This window comes from Lepisma saccharinum, chromosome 1 (assembly GCF_977018435.1).
Source record: "Lepisma saccharinum chromosome 1, izLepSacc3.1, whole genome shotgun sequence".
Taxonomy (NCBI): Eukaryota; Metazoa; Arthropoda; class Insecta; order Zygentoma; family Lepismatidae; genus Lepisma; species Lepisma saccharinum.
The window spans coordinates 50,993,194-51,016,771 of NC_139229.1; the positions used below are offsets into that span (position 1 = coordinate 50,993,194).

General features: G+C 38.6%; 1 protein-coding gene across 2 annotated transcripts in view; it reads right to left on the reverse strand.

The window, feature by feature from the left end:
* Positions 1-860: 860 nt before the first annotated feature.
* The window catches only part of LOC145995093 (uncharacterized), a 39,166-nt gene continuing 16,448 nt past the window's right edge, over positions 861-23,578 (reverse strand). For both annotated transcript variants that reach the window (XM_083131634.1, XM_083131629.1), the window contains exons 3-9: positions 19,554-22,555; positions 17,155-17,371; positions 15,251-15,393; positions 12,801-13,023; positions 8,628-8,726; positions 5,726-5,919; positions 861-1,624 (exon numbers count right to left, since the gene is read on the reverse strand). In XM_083131634.1, coding sequence (XP_082987760.1) covers positions 1,248-1,624; positions 5,726-5,919; positions 8,628-8,726; positions 12,801-13,023; positions 15,251-15,393; positions 17,155-17,371; positions 19,554-22,555 — 4,255 coding nt within the window. In that variant the 3' untranslated portion in view covers positions 861-1,247. The remainder of the gene's footprint in view (positions 1,625-5,725; positions 5,920-8,627; positions 8,727-12,800; positions 13,024-15,250; positions 15,394-17,154; positions 17,372-19,553; positions 22,556-23,578) is intronic.

Consider the following 23,578-nt stretch of genomic DNA (forward strand, 5'->3'; position numbering starts at 1 on the left):
AAAGATCTGACATCCCTTGCGACTCTCAAATCTGGCGAATACCAGATTTCAGTCGGTTCAACATCAAGGCTTACCTTCTTTAATGTAGGGAAAGCCAAAGGTGCATAAACAAAGTTGAAGTAAGCATATATTGCAGAATAGGCATTTTCAGGCACAATTAAGCAAAATAGGTATTTATAGGCACTATAAAAATAAGTTTTTGGACTAGTAATACCATGAAATGAACTCAAATCATTAAAGCCTGTTTTACTACAAAGGAATAAAAAAAAAGGAAAATAGGCAAAAATCTGCATGCTACTCATGACAGACAAGTGCAAACAATGCAATGATGTAATACCACGTCTGTCTCGGATGCAATAATGTACATTAAAGGCAGCAGTGAACCTTCATAAGGGTCAATGTTTTTCTTACTACTAGAAGTAGCTTTTTCAGTTGACTGATCTGATGCTTTGTTCTTCGTCTGAGGAACACCCTGATACAGGGTTGAAACGTTACATGTTAAGTGTTTTTACATCTTAATAAACTGCCTTGGTCAGCAACTTAGTGTTTTTTTTTTAATATGGAAACAAGGCTTCATTATATTACTTTGTTCTAGTTAATATAGAATGCAGAGCTGCAGTACTGAAGCCAGTAGGGATTCTGACTTATGGTAGATCCTGATTCACCCTTTAAAAAGAAAAACTCAATAATCAATGGGTACCTAGGGTGAAGGTGGCCCAAGTGTGGTTGGTGTTGATTACACCATCTGCAGTATGGAAGAGATCAAGAATGTGGAAACTCATACCTCCTACATACCTTCATGGTACACTGGAAAAAATATGACATCAGGAATTCTCTACCTAAAAATAAACTCAAACTGCTTCAATAATAATAATTATTATTATTTAAGTCTATGAGAGGTTTAGATAACTGTGCAACCAATTGAAGATGCCAACATGTAGTTTGAAATATACCTTAAATGTTATACCTATTATACACAAATAAATGGCTGAAACCTGCATCTGTCAATTTTGTACAAAGTTTAATATCAGCTGTGCATAAACTACTAAAACTTTACAAGTTTTGCTTAACAGCTACTGTGTCAAAAAATGAACCATTATTTTATACAACCAAAAAATAAGACTTTTATGACATTTGATTTTTTAAAAAAATCATCTTTATTATTATGATGCACACATCACATACAAGTCTTTATTTTCTGGAACAAGGATACATCAAAATGAGACATTATATTTGTGTATTTTCGTTTAAGATGTCCCAACAGGCTTCTGAGATGTCTTATCACGTTTCCGAGATTCCCTAGCATAATCCTCATATTTCCTAGCAAGTTTCTGAAATTTCCAAGCAAGTTTCTTAGCTGACATAACACGTTTCTGCGATGCGTTACAAGGTCTCCAAATTGTACCTGAAATCCGAGATGACCTAACAGGAGTCCTTGTCATCACTTGACTGGATCCTTTCGAGACATAAGGAACAAAACCTACTTTCTTGGCAGACAGCAGAAGACGTGGTGGAACACTGATTACACCCATCATTAAGCAATTCACAGGTTGCAGTTCTTCAGCAGTTAGAGGTGTAACAAGATACAATTGCTTTGTTTCAACATCAACTCCACGTATAATACCTAATGGAAGAAACAAAAAAATGGTATGTAATATTGTAATTTCTAAGATCCAAATTTATTCTCCTCTAGTATAAGTTATAATTACTATATAAGGTATTAAAATTTGTATGTAATTATATATAAAATCGAGAAAAATTTATAACATTTTGCTAAGTGGGGATCATTAAGATAGTATGTATAATGTAGGAAAATGTAAAACCTTGGTTCCACTGTATTACCAGCCAATGTGTACATCACTTTGCACATTCAATTGGTTTTATGCAGTGCAAAGTTCAACAAGTGAAACCAATCACCAATAAAGTAGTTGAAAACCTCTACATCAGCATCAGTACAATTCAATTCCTTGGAAACACGTATGCTGTTAGCAATGGACAATTTGTTTAATACTATCCATGCACCCCACTGTACTTGAAGCAGCAATCTACCAGTTCTGTGCTCAGATTAAGCCAATTTATGATTACAAATACCTCTCATGTACTGTTGTCATTGGCGATCCCAGAATTCACCACTTCCAATGGGCCATATTAGTGTGACGTCATAAATCCAAACAAATCAACCACGTGCTTATTTCCTATCCAGAGCCATTGAATTTTCCATCGGAAGGGTTAGCTTTAAGAATTGTGACAGCAATGAAGCAAAATTGTGATGCATATCCTACATCAATGTAAAGATGAGATTTCGGAGAATACGTCTATATATACAAGGGTTGATCAAATGAAAAGGTACAAAACGACACTGTCGGTGTAAATGAATACTTTATTCAAAGTATCCTCCATAGGCCTGAGCACATTGATCCCATTAATGAACTAGCCGAATGATTCCTTTTTCCCAGAATTCCTTTGGCCGTGACGCGACCCAGTCCTTCACAGCGTCCTTGAGTTCATCGTCCGAGGTGAAGCACTTTCCTTTGAGATGCTTTTTCAGGGGACCAAACACATGGAAGTCACAGGGGGATAAGTCCAGACTGTAGGGCAGATGGTCTAGCTGCTCCCACTTGAACCTGGCCAGTTCTGCATGTGTGACCCTGGAGACATGTGTTATCATGGAGCAGAACCACACCCTCCGTGAGCATCCCTGGTCGTTTGTTCTTGATGGACCTGCGTAGGCTGCGGAGTGTCTCACAGTACACATCAGAGTTAATGGTTCGTCTGTGTTCAAGGAATTCCACAAGTAGCGGACCTTGCACATCAACAGTCGAATTTGCCAATGTTAACGCCATCCTGTCCGAACACGCACTGCCGCGTCACTTGGACGGCACTCTGTATCGGAGCCTCTGCTCTCTCCTGCGCATGCGCGTTCCCCTGCATGCTCCGATGCTGCGTGGCGACTCCAATCGCATCCCTACATATCACGCTACGTTCTCCCATCACGGCATCGGTATTATATAAACGATTCCGTTGTTACGACGTTTCGTACCTTTTCATTTGATCAACCCTTGTAACACATACCTTACAGATAAGAATGTAAAGAATAAATGGAGTAGGAAATCGAGCAAAGCGAAGCTCCTAACGACGTCCGATCTGGAATCGCAGCCAATGCGCACTGCCGCTTCAGTCACGTGAGGCTGCTGGTTTCCCATCATCCATAGCAGCAGCATGATCGACTTGAGATCGGGCGAGTTCCGGGCCTGCTTCAGCTGTACTCGGAACTGGAATGTCTAGATTTTGTATAAAAATGCATGATTTTCTTATTCTCAGTAAGGTATGTGTTATATATAGATAGACATATTCTCCGAAATCTCATCTTTACATTGATCTATAATACACATCACAATTTTGTTTCATAACTGCTGTCACAATAATTAAAGCTACCCCTTCCGATGGAAATTTCAATTGATTTGAATAGGTGAGAAACACATTTTCACTTTAGACTAAACATGTGCTTCGTCGTCTGCCAGGACGTCACCACTAATATGGTCCATTAACCCATCCACATACCTAGTAGTTGAATCGCCGACCTGACTGGAAGTTTGCTTGCCCTCTTTTGTTACGTCTTGCAAACTTCTCCGGAAAGTGATTCATCTTGCATTAGTGTAAGTGAATGAAAGAATGAGATATTACTTTGCATTCCTGCCATTTTTGGCTAATTGCGAAGTAGGATGAATGGTGATAGGATGAAGTAGATGAAGGGACAATCACGAAAACACACAGACAGCACACAACAGGAGTTCCATAGAAAATTATCCTGGCCATGGGTCCAGATGCCAGAACATCATTAGTCTGCAAAATGCAGTCTAGGGTGTACTACATGGAAGTGAGGTTGACATTTGGGCATCTTGAGAAAAGGTCACAGTGAAGCATCTGGTGTAAGCAGTGAAAGTGAGGGAGAAGTTGGGAAGTGTAAGTACCACTGTACATGCCAGGCAAATATCTGTTATGGATCAACAATAACAGTTTGAACTGGATTTTTTTAGGAAGTACCGAGGCTTTTTCTATCAGTGTATCACAAATAACTTTAAGAGTAGGTGTTTATTATTATGTAAAATGTTAACAAGCTGTCGATTGGGTTCCCAGTAACATTATTATATGACAATGTCTGTGATATAAACAACGATGACACGAGTGTACTGACTCGGCCAGAGGGGCTCTGACAACTTGGCATGTGGGTCTTCTCTGAATTAATTTACTTGCTCTACAGATAGCCATCACTAGGAAAAAAACAACTCACAGCTTTCTATAGTTTGTCATGAACTTAACAGAATGTAAATTGCCTACAGCTATGAATCCAGTATGAAAATTTAGTTGCTCGGCCAACCTGTCTTATTGTCACACAATAAGCAATCAAATGTTTGTATTAATCTTACGTGTGGAATTAAAAATGTAACTTCCCATCACGTATTTTCAAGAGGGTCGGAGGGGAGTCTTCCAGATGGTGTAATGGTAATGCTGTAATCTTGTATTGAAGTGGTCTTGGGTTCAATAGCTTGTGGGGCCACATAGTGGTTTGGAGTCCCCCTTTTAAATTGTAAGTCCTGTCCCAATTAGCCTATCTATGCATAAAGTACAAACTCAAACTAGAAGAGGTTCCACAACATTCCAGGGATGTGGTTTGTACCATGAAGTAGGCACTTTTTGTATGTAAGCGACTACGACCTTGAACCAGTATGTATTCCTCGGCATTCTGATTAACAAGTTATGTCATTTACCTAACACATCAGTGATGCACACCACACAGCTGCCATGTGCACCAGGCTTGCACAGTGTCTGAGTGGCATAAACATTCTGAAACATACTGGCCGCGGTGGCTCAGTCGGTAACGCGTGTGACTACCATGCTAAAGGTCCCGGGTTCGATCCCCGGTGCCTACCCAGCATCGAATAACATGGGTACCTGGGGGAAACCCTAGGGGTTTAGGCACCCCTATACGCCTTCATGGCGTGGTGCTAGGCACAGGGGAGCACTTTACCTTTTTTTTTTTTTTTTTTTTTTTGAATGGCCTGCAAATTTCCTACAATTTAATCCAATAGAGAATCTGGGACTACGTATTTATGCATGATAACATGCACCCTGGTTCTGACAGGGAAAAGTTTGGTGTGAGTTGCTGTTTTAAGTCCACTTTATGCACAGTAAGGCTAATCGGGACTGGACCTACAGTTTAAAGTGGAATCCGAACCACTTGTGCCTCCACCGGGTATTGAACCCGGGACCCCTTGATTGCAAGGCAATGACGATACCACTGCGCCATGGGGGAGGCGACAGGGAAAAGTGACCAAAAAAATATATCTTGCACATAACACACAGCACCATTCAGGTTCAAGAAAAGTCACCCTGGGGAGATCAAGAGCATGTGGGGCCCTACTCCTACATCTTCTAAATGTGTCTTCATGGCATGGTGCTCTTTGCATGGGGAATTGTACCATTACCTTTAGCAGTCACATTGATATTTTTCTTACATATTATCCTGTAAATATTATCCACAGTGTATCTTGTATGGGTGGGGTTGTACATACACATGCATGTTGTTTCCTTTCCACAAAAGAACAAAGAAATTAAGCACACTCATTTCTTCCCTTCAAAATCAGGCTTACTCAAAGACTCGAGCAAGATGGGTATTCAAATAAAGAAACTTATCCCAAGCCAATGTGTCAAATAAGTGACTTACCAAATCCTACACATGGTGAAATAGGAGGATTAACACAGATCTTGGGTAATTCCTTGTCTTCCGACTCAAGAAAGTCCACCTGTGTTTCATCAACCACGCAAAGACCCACAAAATTACTGTTCAGAACATTCAGGATCTGCTCTGGATGCACGGTCTCATGGGCAACGCTCAGGAACAGTGATGAAAAAGGAATTCTGGAAAAAAAATGCTGTTATTAAAACTGTATTAAATTTGTTATCACTAGAGACTGGATTTTAAAGGGGAAAAAATTCCTCTAAAAAGAACAAAAAACGGGAAAATTATTGCAAAAAAAGGACTACTTCTTTTTTGCACTAACACTAAAAATACTATTTTAAATGTCAGCGCAAAATATACCATTCATATATAAAAAGGGATACATTAAATTTTGTATTAATGTATCACTTTTTATACATGAATGGTATTCTGCTTTCATTGAAAATAATATTTTTAGTGGAGTGCAAAAATAAACTATAGTCCTTTCTTTGAAAAAGTACAGCAAATAATCTTACAATCCGTTTCAATGAAATCTTCCTTGCAGAAGCTTACCATATTCCATAGCTTGCTGACACTTGTACCTGGCTTCTCCATTTCACTGACACTCAATATTGTCGCCACTGTCAGACAGTTAAGTTAAAACTATTCTATAAAACTTCACAATAAAAGTCTAGCAGATAAGTACACTTTCAACCCAACAGGCATGCCGCTTACAATGCGTTTGTTGCAGTGTAAGACCAGATCACATTGTTCCAACAATTGCTGCAACATACTCCCAACACTCATGGAGGGAAGGGAAGGTAGAAGGTGCTTGTTCTTTCTTTCGTCTAAGCTGCCCCAAATAGACAATTGTTGAATGTCTTGCTCAGGGAAAATACAGTCGTACAAAACATTTGATATCTTCAATAAAGGGACCAAGGAAGATGTTTTTTAAAAAGGGAGAAAAGAGGAATTTAGACTGAAAACTAGTCATTAAAGAGTAAAAAGGGGAAAAAAATTGAATGTGGGCTGAAAAATGGGAAAAAAAGGAAGTCAAAGCCATGTAATCTTGTTGGTGTTGTAATTTATTCCATGATCCGCGTTGATAAGTAAAAAAGGACTTCTCTTTAAAATCCGGTCTCTAGTAATGACTATAAATAAAAAATTATTTACAAGTCCTATTTAACCAACCTACAAAACAATGTAGTTGATCAGCGTGACTACTACATTGCCATTGCTACAGACTTATTTTAAATGCTGAAATTAATACAACTTACACCTTATCCTGAAAAACATCACACATTGCCTCTTGTTTTTACAACTATCTGGCTTGTCTGCCAAAAAGCAATATAAATTACAGGATTCTGTAAGGTGTGTTCTGATTCCATGGAGCACTTTCCTCCTGCCTGTACACTTACACTCTTTCAGTTTAACTAAAATGATAAGACTAGCTCACCTGTTTGGACATCTAATACTATTTATTGAGGAATCGATTGCTTGTTTTAATCTGGCAAAAAAATGTTTCAAACTTCAAATATGATATTCAACTCAGTGAATCAAAATAAAAACTCTCTGCAAAAAGCCATGCATGAATAACACAGTATCCTTATTGAAGAGGTTTTCTCGGGCAATCAGCCAGGTGATATCCGGATCACTCTCATCTTCAGGGATTGAAGTGACTTCAGCTGAAGCCTATCCGGATATCACCTGGTTGATTGTCCAAGAAAACCTCTTCAATTCGCCACCAGGAAAGCTTCAAGAATTATTTTCGTATCCTTATTGTTGACAAACACTTTACTCACTATTTAATATCTTAAACTGCAAAATTTTTCTTATTACAAGTGGGCACAACTAAGCACAATATGCAGCTAATAGTACTGGTTTCTTCATATATCCACTGGGTCTGATGTATAACCAAGAAGTATTTTGTGGTTAGCACAGCATGCTACAACACCAGGGGTCCCAGGTTCGAATCCAAACCTGGGCATGGGTGTTCCTTGTGTCCCTTTAACAATTTCATCATGTCATCACTCATCCTCATCTTCACAATTAGCCAGAAGTGGCAGAAAAGAACTAATTTTAATAAAGAAATGAAATCACTTTTGTTTTTGTCCACAATAACAGAATTCTCACCAGTATTGAAATTTAAACATTCTACCTCCCAATGATGAAATTAAAAGAAAAAGTCTGAAATTTTACAACAAAAAAAAACTTACTCAGATGGTTGCAATGGTCACCACAATAAACCACAGAGAATGTAAAAATGTAATATGTAGCACAGTTATCTATATCTAAACATGCGAAGCCAACGTTAAAAATAGTTAAATACTTTTAGCGGGAATATATTAAAAATTAATAATACATATACCTGTGAAAAAAACATTGTATCCGATGTTCTGGGGAATTTCAGATTCAGTTCTTGTATCGGACCCATGGATACTAATTTCTTTAGATTTGCAGGAAATCAGCACGAAAGACCCATCTTCAATGTCATGTGCCTCCTCCACACACCCCCTCCTGGCAAATCCAGGTTTTCCAAAATAAATTTCCAAACCATTCTAGGTTCATTAACATGCACTACACTTTCTATTCACGAGAATAAAGTTGATTCAACATAAATATGAATGCTCAATACAAATGAATCAAAATAAACTACAAAAGGATTTTATGCAGAGTATATCCACCAGGAAGATGCTTAAGAAAAAAAGTAGATTTCAATCCCTTCCTCAAATCCAGGCAAACACAAAGAAAGCACTTCATTATCCTTGACTTTTGTAGGTTTTTGGATGTATTTTCAAAATTCTCTGGCTCACTCAGATGTTGATCTCCTGGATTTTTCCTGACCAGATGTACCATTCAGAACAGAAGAGTGGAAAAAAGGGCAATACTAAAATTCGGATTGACTTACTTGTATGGTGTAACTTCAGACATGCAGTAATTTGGAGGCTTCACCATCCCACTTAGGTAGGACATGACAACTAATTCCCTGAACTCTATAGGCCTCGTGCTATAAAATGAAGAACATGTTTGTTAAATGTAATATACACAATTCTAAAGTTATTGCAAATGCACTAAGAAGTATGTAAAAGATAAAATTGCCTCACTTAGTTACGCACTGCAGGTTCTTGTTCATAAAAACTTGCCACATAGGCAACAAGTTTCCTCCGCAATAAATAACCTTCTACGAATAATATTAAAACCAATACTACGAGGGCTGTTGGTAAAGTTTCTGCAATCAATATGAAAAAGACGTGAAATTCTGGCAATGTTTTTCAAAGTATTCACCCTTAAGATCGATAAACTTTTGCATACGCTCAAACCAATTTTAAAATATTTTTTTCCACTCTGAAGCTGATACCTCAGAAACCGCTGTTCGGAATATGCCAACAGCTGCCTCAGGCAACACAAATCGCTCACCATGCATCTTATTTTTCATGTGTGGGAACAAAAAGAAGTCATTAGGTGATAAATCAGGTGCAGACAATGAGTCACTAATTCAACATTTTGACTGGACAAAAAATCAACAGTTTGGTGTGCTGAGTGGGAACTAGCGTTGTTGTGGTGAAGAAATAATGCAACGATTTGGGTTTGTTTTACGCAATTCATTGATGACCTCTGCCAAATAAATTGTTGTATACCACTCAGCATTTACAGCTTGCTTCAAACGCATTAATTGTCGTCGATAACGTTCTCCATTAATAGTTTCACCCGGTTGCAGCAGCTCATAGTACACCACATCTTTCGTATCACACCATATGCACAGCATAACCTTTGCACAGTGAATATCTCGTTTTGGTTGTGATGGACCTGGTTCACCTGGCTTCACCCAGGCCTTTTTTCGTTTCGGGTTCTTGTAATGGATCCACTTCTCATTGCCAGTAACAATGCGATGCAAAAACCCCTTTCTTTTCTGTCTTTGAAGCAGCAATTCGCAAATGGTTTTTCGTCTTTCAACGTCTCTGTCTTTCAATTCATGTGGAACCCAATGTGACATCTTTTGAATCATTCCCATGGCTTTGAGGCATTTGGAAACTGTTGTTTGATCAATGCCTAATGCTTCTGCAAGTTCTTCCTGCGTTTGACACAAATCCTGATCGAGCAATGCTCTCAATTCTTCGTCTTCAAATTTTTTTGGCTGTCCAGGTTGCTCTTGGTCTTCCAGGCTGAAATCACCACTTCTAAACCGTGCAAACCACTTCTGACACGTTCGCTCAGCTAGCGCATGGTCACCATACACTTCCACCAAAATACAATGACTTTCGGTAGCACTTTTCTGCATGTTAAAGTAATGAAGCAGAACACCCTGCAAAAACACTTTATCTGGCACGAATTGCGCCATGTTCAGTTGACTACAAAATGCTGTTGTTGACACATCAATCAACTGCCCTATACTATGAACGATGAACGCTGACAGGAGTTTTCAATGCATGTATGGCTACACGGAACTGTGGGACGATACACTCGTTACGCCATCTCTTGTCTAGGCGCACGAATTAATTCCTAGACCAAATTTTTCAGGAATTTTTACTTACCGTTAGACTGTAAAATTCGATACTGTATTGCATTAATACTTACAAAGCAGAGCTTTCCTGTAACCGTTTTCTATGTCTTATCAATTCAGAAAATTTTCTGCGTGTTGTGGACAATTTTACTAGTAACTAGAGGGTACTGCTTTTCGAACATTTACTTCGAGTGTACTGTCTCACTCGATCTCAGATGGTTGGTTTCATCTGAAACGAGTATGCTACTTTATGTGAACATAATTGTACAATGAGTTTCAGACTTCGTTTAAATTATCTTTCACTCAAGTCTCTGAAATTTCCAAGCAAAGGGAAAATTCTCTCCATTGAAAATATTGATTGATTGATTTTCTTTATTTTACTTCGCTTCTGGTGCCACTTTTGGCTAATTTGCGTAGATGGGGATGGGTGATGACATGATGAAACTGATGAATGGACACTCACAAACATCTATACCCAGGCCAGGATTTGAACCCGAGACACCTGTGACCTTCAAACCTAAAACAGGCGACTTCACAGTGCAAAGGGGCTGGTGATCTCAAACTCAAAGCAAGTTGGAAAACCTTTCTGGAGACTATGGTTCAGTTAAAAGAAAACATGCTTCAAGCCCATCCGGCAGTGACCACGAGCATTCCCTTCTCTTCTGTCCCTTCCCTTAATCACCAAATCGTAAAACCTGCACGGAACAAGGTGCTGTAGCCGCGGGGCCAATTTGCTGAAAGGGTATGGTTTATCGCACCAAATTCGAACACCATCTTGGTCACGCACCGTATTTCATCTTCTGACGTAAGTGTGGAATGCTTTCGTGGTTAGGGAGCCTTGTTAGTTTAAATCTCTCAGCATAAGTACACTCTAACAACGAAAACATTGAACCTGGCCTGGTCTCAGAAGACTAAATACAGAGCTAAACCAAGAAGGGGTTTGAATTTTGTGCGATAAGTGAGACCAGTTGCAAAAAATCGGCAGCGAAGATGGGAGCCCTCTCATAAGGAACAGAGGGAAATTCGTAGACAGCGATGCCAACGCCTCCCTCGCACTTGTTAGGAAAGGGAGTATCGACACTCTCGAAATCGCGATTCCTTTCAACATCTAGCCGAGGCTTAATGAACAAAGGTCATGAAAGAATAAAGTACACAAAAAATTATCAAGGAGAAAGTATATACACAAGAACTCTGCACATGAAAGAACAAAAAATAACATTTGGGAGAATTTTGTACAGAGAGCAGGAACATTATGCAACAACAAAGCAAGCTATGACAAAGAAATGAACTGGATAATGGAAGCGGCACACAACAATCTGTACAAAGTAAGAAAAATCATTCACAGCATAAAAAGAGAAGAAAATGAAAAAAGAGACCCCCTCCCCTCAAGCTGCACTCATGAGAGAAAATGGTAAAGCTACATATTATAGTCTAGTAATACTATACATAAACTCTCAATCACTGTAGTAACACAGGCAGAGTAATATGTCCTCAAAATGTCTTTCAAAAGTTACATTTGGCAGCAGTCAGTATTATGTAACGACATGCACAAAACAGTGTCCTTCAGCAGAAAATTTATTTAAATTAGAGAATATTTCACCAAGTGATTCTTCGTTAAAATATTAAGAGAATACTGAACTTCTTATGACAGTGTTCATAAGAAGTAATTTATGTAGTTTAGAAGATAACCAATTAAACTTGCTTTTACTTTAAATAGCTTCTGACATACTGAGGGTGAGGGAGGTGGCCACGGTGGCTCAGATGGTAACGCGTCTGACTACCATGCTAAAAGTCCCAGGTTCGATCCCCAGCCGGTTCAAATCCAGGAACTTTTCTAACGTTGGAAGCGGCCCCGGTGTCTCCCCAGCTTCGAATAACATGGGTACCTGGGGGAAACCCTGGGGGGTAAAGGCGGTCAGGGGCATGATGCTGATCACATCACCCCCACTCACGACCGGATCAAGAAAGTGTGGGGCATTACCCCCACATCCCCTATACGCCTTCATGGCGTGGTGCTATGCACAGGGGAGCACTTTACCTTTTTTTCTTTTTTACCATACTGAGGGTGGGAACTACACATCCTAGGCTTGAACCCTGGTTGAACCACAATATTCATAACCATCCTCTGTTCCACAAGCTATTTTAAAAATTTTATGTTTGAATTAATCATTAATTCCCAATTGCACAGAGGTTGAACTGCTTTTCATGTGTTTCTAAATTAATAAGTTTTGGCAACGGTTGTTTACTTTGTGATCATACAGGCTAATGGGGATTAGACCTACAGTTTAAAATAGTTTGTAATGTACCTGCACTGGCTATTTGAACCCAGAATCCCCTGATTACCAAGCAACAGCATGATGAGCCTGTATCCTTTTGGGGAGTTTACATGTAAAGTTGAGTAGAATAGATGCAAGAACCAAATTTACAAATGATCGAACATTGTGGTGAAGCCAGAGGTTCACTCTGATAAAGAATGATAATTCCCGCATTCCTTTGTCCACTGACTCAATTGTCATAAGTTACACAAAATTTACCTTCGATTTTTTGCTAAAAGTAAAAATGCCTTAATTTAAAACTCACTTTCCACTTCGAATATCACCAGTTAGTGACTCGATATGGTGGACTGCATACTCCATTTCTTCTTGGGGACCAGATATTGAGCACCAGTTTCCTTTATGGAACAACACATTCGGCACTGACAACTCAAATGGGTAGTTGGCGCTCTCCTTCTGACTGCGAATCTGCACCAAGTGGGTGGGATTTGCCATACGAATGATATCCACTACCAAATCAACACCCATACCTGTAAGACAAGATTGAATATATGGAAGATTAAAAATTTACATTTTTCAGCAAGAAATTTAAGCACATAAGACTAATTTCATAACATACAGAGTTAACCTAAAAGAAATAAGACACTTTCAAGTTTTACAGAAAGAACAGTTTTAATAATAGGGCTGAAATACTTACATGGTTTGAAGAGTACATCCTGAAGTTTACATTGTTAAGTTACAAGTGTTCTATATGCGACCATTGTGTAACATGACAGATATACGAGGCATATTTTTAAAGTAAGTACAGTTTTGAAATTCCACTGCTGCAGTTCTGTGGTCGGTGTCCCGTGCATGGGCACTGTGTACCTACATCTGTTGGCAAGCCACAGACGCGGCAACAATCGATCGTGTATGCTTTTGCGTATTTTAAAATGCCTCCGCCGATTGTGAAATAAGTGCTGTTATTCGTTTTCTTAGTGCTAAAGGCATGAAATTCACCGTCAGATTTGTGAAGTGTACGGACAAAACATTATGAGTGATGGAATGGTACGCAAATGGGTAAGAGCTTTCAAAGATAGCCGAAAGAATGTTCATGACGAGGAATGGAGTGGGCGGCCCTCAGTGATCACTGTCGATTTGGTGCAGAAAGTCGACGAAAAAGTGAAAGAGAACAGATGCTTCACGATTTCTTCGTTACCAGAGGAGTTCCCTGAAGTTTCAAGAAGTGTTATCTACAAAATTGTTACCGAACGCTTAAACTATCGAAAATTGTGCTCACGATGGGTACCAAAAATGTTAACTGAAGTGCACAAAAGCAAACGTTTAGGTAGTGCCTTGACTTTCCTTGTCAAGATCTCATCGCATCATTTGGTGGGAACAATTTGATCATCCTCCATACAGCCCCGATCTAGCACCCAGTGACTACCACGTGTTTCTGCAACTGAAGAAGCATCTCGGAGGTCAGCGCCACGATGATGATAGCCTCAAAATGGCCATGTTGCAGTGGCTGTCAACTCAGGCGGGAAACTTCTATGACAACGGAATACAAAAGCTTGTTGTTCGATATGATAAGAGCCTTAATATTGGTGGCAATTATATGGAAAAGTAGATAAAAGTGTGGTCTTTCATGTAACAATAAAATTGTTTCAAAATGTTTACTTGCTTTTTGTACATATCAAAACGATACTTACTTAAAAAATATGCCTTGTAAATGTGATAGTCCACTTCTCCCCAAAACACAACTTTTGCCCTTGCACATACAACCAGTTTCCTTACATTTGATGCTCCAATTATAGATTGACTGCCTTGTGGGTGGTTGTTTACCACACCGTGTTCTAAAACGACTCTGCACGATAGTAACAGAATTTGTTTCTTGCAAATTCAATCACGCAGAAAGCCTTCTCCACCTGACTAGTGGCCATACTGTTCGACTTACATCAAGGGTGCTCACGTGATGCTGATGTCACGAAGACAAACAAAAAGCAGAGGTCATAACCTTGAAGATTTTTCTATACAACAGTACCAAATGCTTTCTGATGTAACAAACAAATTTCAATTTATAAAGCATTTAAATTGTCTATTTCCTTTAGGCTAAACCTGTATAATTCAAACAAGTTCATTTTTTTTATTTGCATGACTGTCATTCCAGAAAGAACTTACTAATTTAGCCTGAAGTAAATTTACTGATGATTGTTTTCAGGAAAATTTTCACAATTTTATCAGATTATAATGCAGCACCTTATTTACTTGAGAAATCAAAAGTGGGAGAGGTAAATTGTTCTTAACTTATTATGCCATGTTAATTGGATTTTATCCGTTGTCTAGTGATTTCACCTATACATTTTCTAGCATTACGGTTAGAGAGAGCACCTCTTCTCTCGGTACCACATCTCTACCTTGCATATAGCAAATATGAATAAAGTTTGTACTCAGGGAAAGACTTTTCGGACACCCTGTATTTCAGAAAAGTTTAGTAAACTTAGAAACTAATGTTTTCTAGGATTTTTTTGAACTCCAGTCTACGTGGAAAAAGATGATATTTTTCAGGCAAGTCCACTCCACTAAATGTTCATTCACAGGTCTGTAGTAGATCAAATCCTTAAAACCACCAAAAAGAAATTTGTTCATCTGAAGATGAGAGAAGAGATACTCTCTCAAAACTTAGTGTTAGACCAAGTATTGGTAAAAGTACTCCGCAGTGGACAATGTCCAATTAAAGAATGCACTGTCACTAATATTAGAGAGAATTTTTCTTACCTTCATTAAAACCCATTGTATTTACAAACCACGGCAACTTTGATAGACGTGGATCCGATTTACAAAAATTGAAGATATGCTCAACACACTTTATGTACCTAACAGGACACTGGGAAACATCTACATTACCAAGATACAGCATCCTACAAAGAAGAGGGGAAACACTGTATTACATGTACAAAATCACAAGTATGACATCAACAAAGTTATGATGCTTGTAAGGGCTATATTTTTTTCAACCTCCACGAAGCTCTCAATTCAATAAGACCAAAAAATGTAAAAGATACACAAAAGGCATGTACATACCTATGCAACTTTTACACATAACCCCACCTGCATTCAGACACTTGTTCTAATGAGCCCAAACTTTTGTACCCCTTTTGTTGATTGAGTTGGTGTTTTAAGTCCAATTTATGCACAGTAAGGCTAATCGAGGCTGGACCTACAGTTTAAAGTGGGATCTGAACTCTGAACCACTATATGCCACCGGGTGACTAACCTGGAACTCCTTGATTACAAGGCAAGGATGAAACTACTGCGTCTCTTATTTGCCCTGCCTTCACAATATTTACAAATGGAAGCTTCTGATGACATGAATGACAGATTACAATGTTCCCCAGAAGACAGTTGACCACGAACAGAGCCAATATGCTGTTTGGTAATAATTTTTTTAACAGCTTGATATTTGCTTCAAATAGAACAGAAAGCATACAACACGAGACACTGTCTACCATCACGGCAGCGACGCTTGAGGAATTCTTGTGCTGACACCACACTATCATTTGCACTGTCAAGCAGACTGCACAACATAGTACCATTGCTCAATTTTCTCTGCTACAAGCCATATTCATGATAAAAGAAAAACTACAGAATTTGTGCTTTTATATGGGAAAATTCGTAACCGGAGCCTTGCTCTAAGGGAAATTATCTGTAGTTTGTTTCCATGCTGAGACTGGTTAAATAGACTGCATCGAAAATAGGAATTGTAGCTTTCCTGGCAATGTGATTCGAACAAGTGCTCTCGGGTTACCAGCCTAGGTTAAGTGTTAAGTCTATGTTAGCTTCCGTTTCGAGCACATACATTGCTTTCATCTCGCTCGAAACGTTGGAAGCTAACATAGACTTAACCTGGCTGGTAACCTGAGAACACTTGTTCGAATCACGTTGCCAGGAAAGCTACAATTCCTATTTTAGATTCCTTTACAGGGAGGAGAGACTTCGCAGGATTCACCACCTACAAGACATGCGACAGACCTGCCTACTTACCAATTTGGGCTCTCTACTGAGATGCAGAGACCAGGACACAACACCGAACTTTACAAAACTACGTTACCACCTTCACTCTCCAGCCATCAACAAGATTCTGCAACGCACCAGTCTTTCCTTGGTAAAAAAAAGGATCCACTACACCCATCAGCAGCTGGACCATCTAGATTGCTCCCTACTTTCACTACACCTTGAAATCTCCTCACAGATTTCACCTTCTGACTGGGAATGGGTAGATGTCGTGACATCAAGCTAAGCAGAACGACTCGGACTGAAGATGAGAGCAATGTATGCGCTCGAATCATTGGAAGCTAACAGACTTCACCTGGCTGGTAACCCGAGAACACTTGTTCGAAGACTGCATCAACCTTCTTCCCCGTGCCACTGTGGAGGACTTGAAAAGGTTGCTGCAGCCATACTACTCAAATTTCTTACCAAGATTAGCACTTGTAGAGCTGTAGAGATAAACCCACATCCCAAAATAGGATTTAACTTCACTAAGATAATGAAGGACAGGTTTCAAAGGAAGTATTTGTGTACGCAGGAATGTGTATATTTAATCCCACCTTTCAACAAATATTTACACCAAAACTACTGATGCAATCACATCAATAATTTTCTCAGAAAATTCTGCTTACCTTTCTGGTTTCCTTAAATGGGTAAAATTTCGTCCCAAAAGGGGTTCATTGACTAGAGTAGCTGACACACAGCCGGGTACAGTGAATTCTGCCTGGCCTGGATCAAAGTCTAAGAAGACAATCTCTTCATAAACTCCAAGATATCGATTGATCAGGTACCTGAGTAGAGTTGATTTACCTACTCCTTTTCCACCACATGCTACAATACACATTCTACCTGCATGGAGGAAAATATATAGTGAAAATACAGAAACTAGCACAAATACATTCCTTTCATACTGCGTGTGCTTCTTGGAGCACCTAATGGATAATGAAAAAGTGTTTTCAGAAAGATTTGAACTTATCTACCGTATTCCCACATAACCTGGTCATGGAAAATTACAACTGGGGGTTCATTGTGCTCACCACATGTCACCCCGTAAACGGTTGGATGAAGCATGTGGGAGTGAGGTTGGCAGTCCGTAGGTAGGCCTTGGACTCCAGGGGGATGTTGCACTATTGATTGTTAATATATATAACCCCAAAATGCATTTTTCTCATGTAATATAGGTGTAAAATAAATTACAACCTCCACATTTGTGTAATTTCCAACATAATCAAACTCTACAAAAGTGTCATGTAGCATTTTGTGGATCCTACAAAATACTAAAATTCTGAAAGGATCTGCCGTATCTCTTCCCTGTACTGAAATTTCTTCCTTACAGCTTTCATTATTTCATCCACCATTTCGATTTTTCTTTCAAGAGCCTTTCTCCTTCTTTCTTGCACATATGCTACCATTTTCATTATTTAATTTATTCCATTGCAGAAGAACACTGAAATAAATTAAATAATGAAAATGGTAACATAGATCCAGTATGGAGTTTTCTTTTTCACAAATGGAGTAATCCACCATCTTTAAAATTTAATGTAACAGAAAACATCAAGAGACTTTGTGAAAACAATGACGACTTTGAATTACCTGATGATATTTGGGATTCATAATTTTAAATAAAAAAATAATGTGATCAATTTTTTTTATCTGAAATAAAAATAAGAGAGACTGCTTCTTTTCAGAGTTAAGTTGCTATATTACAACAATGTAACATTAACAACATCCATTATATAACAGATTCTTTTTGTTTAAAAAATTGGTAACTATTGTTATAACTGTATCTTTAGTCAAAATGAAAATAAATGTCTGATGAAGGGAGCGTGTGTTCTCCTGAAACGTCACAACGAAAAACTGTTTTCTTATGCTTATAATAACCGTACACTACGCGAAAATAATTAGAATCCCATTTAACCAAGGTTTTAAGAATATTTTATTCACATGTTAAGAGTAATAACAAGAAGGAAAATTGAACAGAAATTGACTGTCGAATAGGGGCATCACGGGTGAGCTTTCACATATTACTTGGCATGTATTGGCTAATAGTATGCAAATAATTTTCTTTCATAAAAAATTATATAATTCTAGCATAAACAATTATGGCTGAGCGGCCAATACCAGTGGTATCAGTATTGGAAAGTATCGTTGGAATTCACCGATACCAACCGATACTTTTCCAGCATATTGGTCTTTCAAGGGGTCCACAAAAATGTGTCAACACTTTCGCAGAGTCTAATTATCCTGGAAATTATGCAAAATTTAAACTTTAGTTTTATTTTGCAACAATTTTGAACGTAAACTATATTTTACAATTACATAATATCTATTCTAATATTCTGATGTAATTCTTGAATATTATAAAGCAAATTTCTTGGTAATTTGATGCATATAATTGGAGAAGAATATTTACACATCAATATTGATCAATATTTTGAACAAATTTGAATTACTGTAATTTTCAGGCATCGGTATCAGTGGGAATCGATAAGAGCATTGGCATCGGTATTGGTTCAAGTGGTATCGGCTCAGCCCTATAAATAATACATTATAGTAAAATCTTGTCACATATGTATCCAATATACCCATTTAATCCTAATATCAACCAAACAACCCAACAATTACAACGTGAAAGTGGTAAATGCCAATAGCCACTTACTGAAGTAGATTTTAGTTGACAATAGTTCAACACATGAGCCCCCCCCCCTTTTTACTCGAGCATTTAATATGCAATTCCTACTGTAACTACCAGCAATAAGAATGCCAAACTGAAGTATAGTTTGCAAACAACCAATTCAAAACTCCTTGTTTGATTTTCTATGATCAGAAACCCACTTTTAGAGCACTACAACAAAAAAGTTGACTTTCCCAGAAACACAGAATATTTCCCTTACATTTTCATGACTCTTTCAGAAAAAGTAAATTCCCGGACTTTTCCAGGAATACAGGTTTTCCAGACTGGTCGACACACACACACACAGCATTTCTAAGCATTAAATGATTTAAGTAAGTGAAAGTTTTGTCAACTTACCAAATTGTGAAGTATCCAGAAGGTCATCGGCCAGCATATCCCACTTGGAGCTTTTCACAACCTTGGCAGGGCCATCCTCACTTCCTGAGGTTACCAAATTACAATTAAGGTTTCTTTCAACTTCAGAAATAGGGCCACTTTCGATTGCTGGCTCCTCATAACTCAGTGAATGCTTCCAGTATTTCTCCAGGAACTCCACTTGGGCATTTTCAGTTTTTTCTAACAATACTATGACATCCTTTGTTTTGATACTAGACACCATCTGCTCGGCTTCCGCTTTGTTCACACCTTCAGCAATGAGTCTCTTTTTGGCCTCTTTCATATCACATTCCAGCTCTTCGCCTTTCGATTCTAAACATAATAAGCTGTGCATTTTCGAAGAGAAAACAGTGTGGGTTTTCTTACTGTTGCATTTCATCCTATACCCTAAGACATCAATGGATCCCCAGATTGTAGACACTTTCAGCATGCCCTTAAAATATATACGACTTTGATCTTCCAGAACAAATATAATTTTCCCATCTTTGAGTTCATAGTAACACAATACACTTGAAAAGTTTTCGGTAGTTTCCTCAGATTCAATCTTGTCCAAATTGATCAATTCAGAGTTTATGTCGCATTCTTGTTTCACACTTACATCAAGCTTTTCGGTATCATTACTCTTATTATTTGGCAACCCTTGCTTACTCTTTCTACTTTGCTTTTTCTTCTCTCGTTTCACTGGAACCATGGAAGTTTCAATGCTTTTTTCCCAAGGTAGTTTTTTCCCTTGGGAGTTTTCCCACTTGTCGTAGTCAGTTACCACAAACTGTGCTCCATATGGATTTGATGCATTAAAAAGTTCTCCATTGATGTTGCTACTCTCTTGATTTTGGTAATTAGCTTTATCTTCTATTTCAACAACTTCCATACTGCCGTGCTCCCTCGAAGTTCTCTTTCTTGACTTTTTTGAAGAACTCGGTTCTATGCTTCTATCTTCCAATTCACACAAAACCACACCCTCACTATCAGCACCAAAAGTTTGATCTTCACCTGACTTCTCTCTCTTCTTCATTTTCTTTATTTTTTTCTTCGTAGCTTCATTATTTTCATTTTGCACTTCACTTTCCGGCTCTACGGTTGGTTCTTCATTCATATCCATAGATGACATGTCAAACTTGCCATTTATGTGAACTTCTGAAGCATATTTCTCTTTTGACTTATCTCTTGAAGACTTCCTTTTCTTAGAACTATTATGTTCTAAGAACTGAATGTCAGGATCTTCAATTTCTTCGTTATTTGTAAGCTGTATCTGCTGAGACTCGGATAATCTTTTCTTTGATTTTTTTGTCCTCGGGTCTCTGTTTCCATCTTCAAAATCGCACAAAGCGACTAAATCACTAGCAGCACCAATAGTTTGATCTTCACCTGACTTCTCTCTCTTCTTCTTCTTCTTCTTCCTTTTCCTTGTGGTTTCTTCATCTTGCACAACTGCACATTCCTGTTCTACTGTTTGTTCTTCAGCTATGCCCAAGTTGCTATTCATGGTATCTTTTGAAGCATAACTCTTCTTTGACTTGTCTTTTGAGGACCTCCTTTTCTTATTATCTTGTAAGAACTGAATATCAGGGTCTTCCTTTTCTTCTTGATGTATAGTCAGTCTCTGCTGAAACTCAGACAAGCTCTCCTTTGATTTTTTTGAAGTACTCAGGTCTGTGCTTCCATCTTCCAAATCATATTTAGTCGCAGACTCACTAGCAACGAAAGTTTGATCTTCACCTGACTTCTCTCTCTTTTTCTTTTTCTTTGTGGTTTCTTCACCTTGCACAACTGCACTTTCCTGTTCTACTTTCTGTTCTTCAGCTATGCCAAAGTTGTAATTTGTGTTAACTTCTGAAGCATAACTCTTCCTTGATTTCTCTTTTAAGGACCTTTTCTTAGAACTATTACCTTTTAAGAACTGAATCTCAGGATCTTCAATTTCTTCGTTATATATAGGTTGTATCTGCTGAGACTCGGACGATCTCTTCTTTGATTTTTTTGAAGTACTCGGGTCTCTGCTTCCATCTTCCAAATCACACAAAGCGACTAAATCAATGTCAGCACCAAAAGTTTGATCTTCACCTGACTTCACTCTCTTCTTCTTCTTCTTTATGGTTTCTTCATCTTCAACTTGCACAACTTCACTATCCTGTTCTACTGTTTGTTCCTCATCTCTTTCCCTAGACATGCCAAAGTTGCTATTTGTAAAAACTTCTGATGCATCTTTCTTCTTTGATTTATCTCTAGAGGGTGTCCCCACCTTAGAAGTATTATTTTGTAACAATGGACTGTCTGTACGTTCACGTATAGATTGGAATGCTTCATCTTGCATCTTCCGAGACTGAGACAATCTCTTTTTCTTTTTCTTCTCTTTTGAGCTAATTTCTGCACATTCAAGTTGATCTATTTCTCCTTCAGTGACTGCTGGATACAACTCAGGCAGCAGCTCCTCTTTCTTCTTTTTCTTCTTCTTTCCTTCTGAGCTCGATGACTCTCCAACTTCATAATTCACATTTAGCGATTTGCTGCTCCTCTTCATCATCTTGGCATCAAGTGTGTCCAAACTTGCTTTCGGTGGAAATAACTTGGAAGATCTCTGTGTAGGCGATGACTTTTCATTCGCATCCCACCCTGAGGCATGTCTCTCCTTGGATGATCTAGGAGTTTCCTTCTGGTCTACAAACTCTATAATATGCTTTTCAAAAGAGTCCTTCCTCGATTTCGATTTGGACGAAGCACCATCTTGTACTCCCGGAGTGAATTCTGCATTAACCTTCACTTTTTTGGACCTGACTTCATCTACTGCACTGGTCTCTGCAAAATCTATCTGCCGTTCTTCATCAGCACTTTTCTTTACCCCCTTCTTTTTATGGCTATGTTTCAAACTTGCAATATTCACCTCAGATATTCTGTTTTTCTCTGATGTTTGGGTTTCTTGTTTCAATGATTCCAATGAAGTTATTTTACTCTTCACAAATTCCCTTTAAAAAAAAACACAAAAAATTACATTTAATTCAATCAAAATGTACATTGAATGAACTACCCACACATTCAATAAAAACTGTAATAATAAGAAAGGAAGGAAGGAAGGCCATGATGCAAAAGGATATACATATTCATGTGTTAAAAGAAATCAAAAACAGAATGAAGGACATTCCATGTAAAATCAACAGATTTTAAAATGATTGGTTGCTTGACCATTTTAGAAAAAAAAAATTTAGTACATATGTTTGTACACGTTTCTAGATATCAAAACCAGTGTTCAAAAAAATTTGTGTCCTTGGTTCTCCTGGGGCAGCCATGTTTCCAACATGGTGCATGACTTTTTTTTTTTGCTCATGTAGCAGTTTACAGAAACCTTAAGGGCGAGAGGGACAATTTTCCCAAGGTCCTTCTCTCTTCGACAGCTGCCGATCACTGTTGCCAGCTTCGCACTTTTGGAGCCAGATCTGGCTCTTTCGTGCACTTGTGCTGTGAACTATGGCACCTGTCCCCTGTCCCACCATGATGCCATCACTGGCTCCAGTTTACATAGACAACTTCTGTCATAAGTACACATTTTGCATGTGACGGGATATTGTTATATTGGCTGTGTCGTCCCACTCCCTCTTACATCCCCAGCTACTTTTCTTTATAGCTACTTGGCTGATGTGAAGAGGACGAAATATTGTTATCCGGGAATACTTTATTTTCGATTTCATACGACCATCGGTGGATTATTGAGATGGGTGATGCCGCCGGATCTAGACGGTGAAAACTAAGAATAAATTACCATCACTTTAAAGCTAACGGCAATAACAGTGACCCCTCACCCACACCGGTTCAAATCTGGGAACTTTTCTAACATTGGAAGTGGCCCTGGCGCACACCCAGCATCGAATGACATGGGTACCTGGGGGAAACCCTTGGGGTAAAGACGGTCAGGGGCATGAAGCTGATCACATCACCCCCTCTCACGACCGGATCAAGAAAGTGTGGGGCATTACCCCCACACCCCCTATACG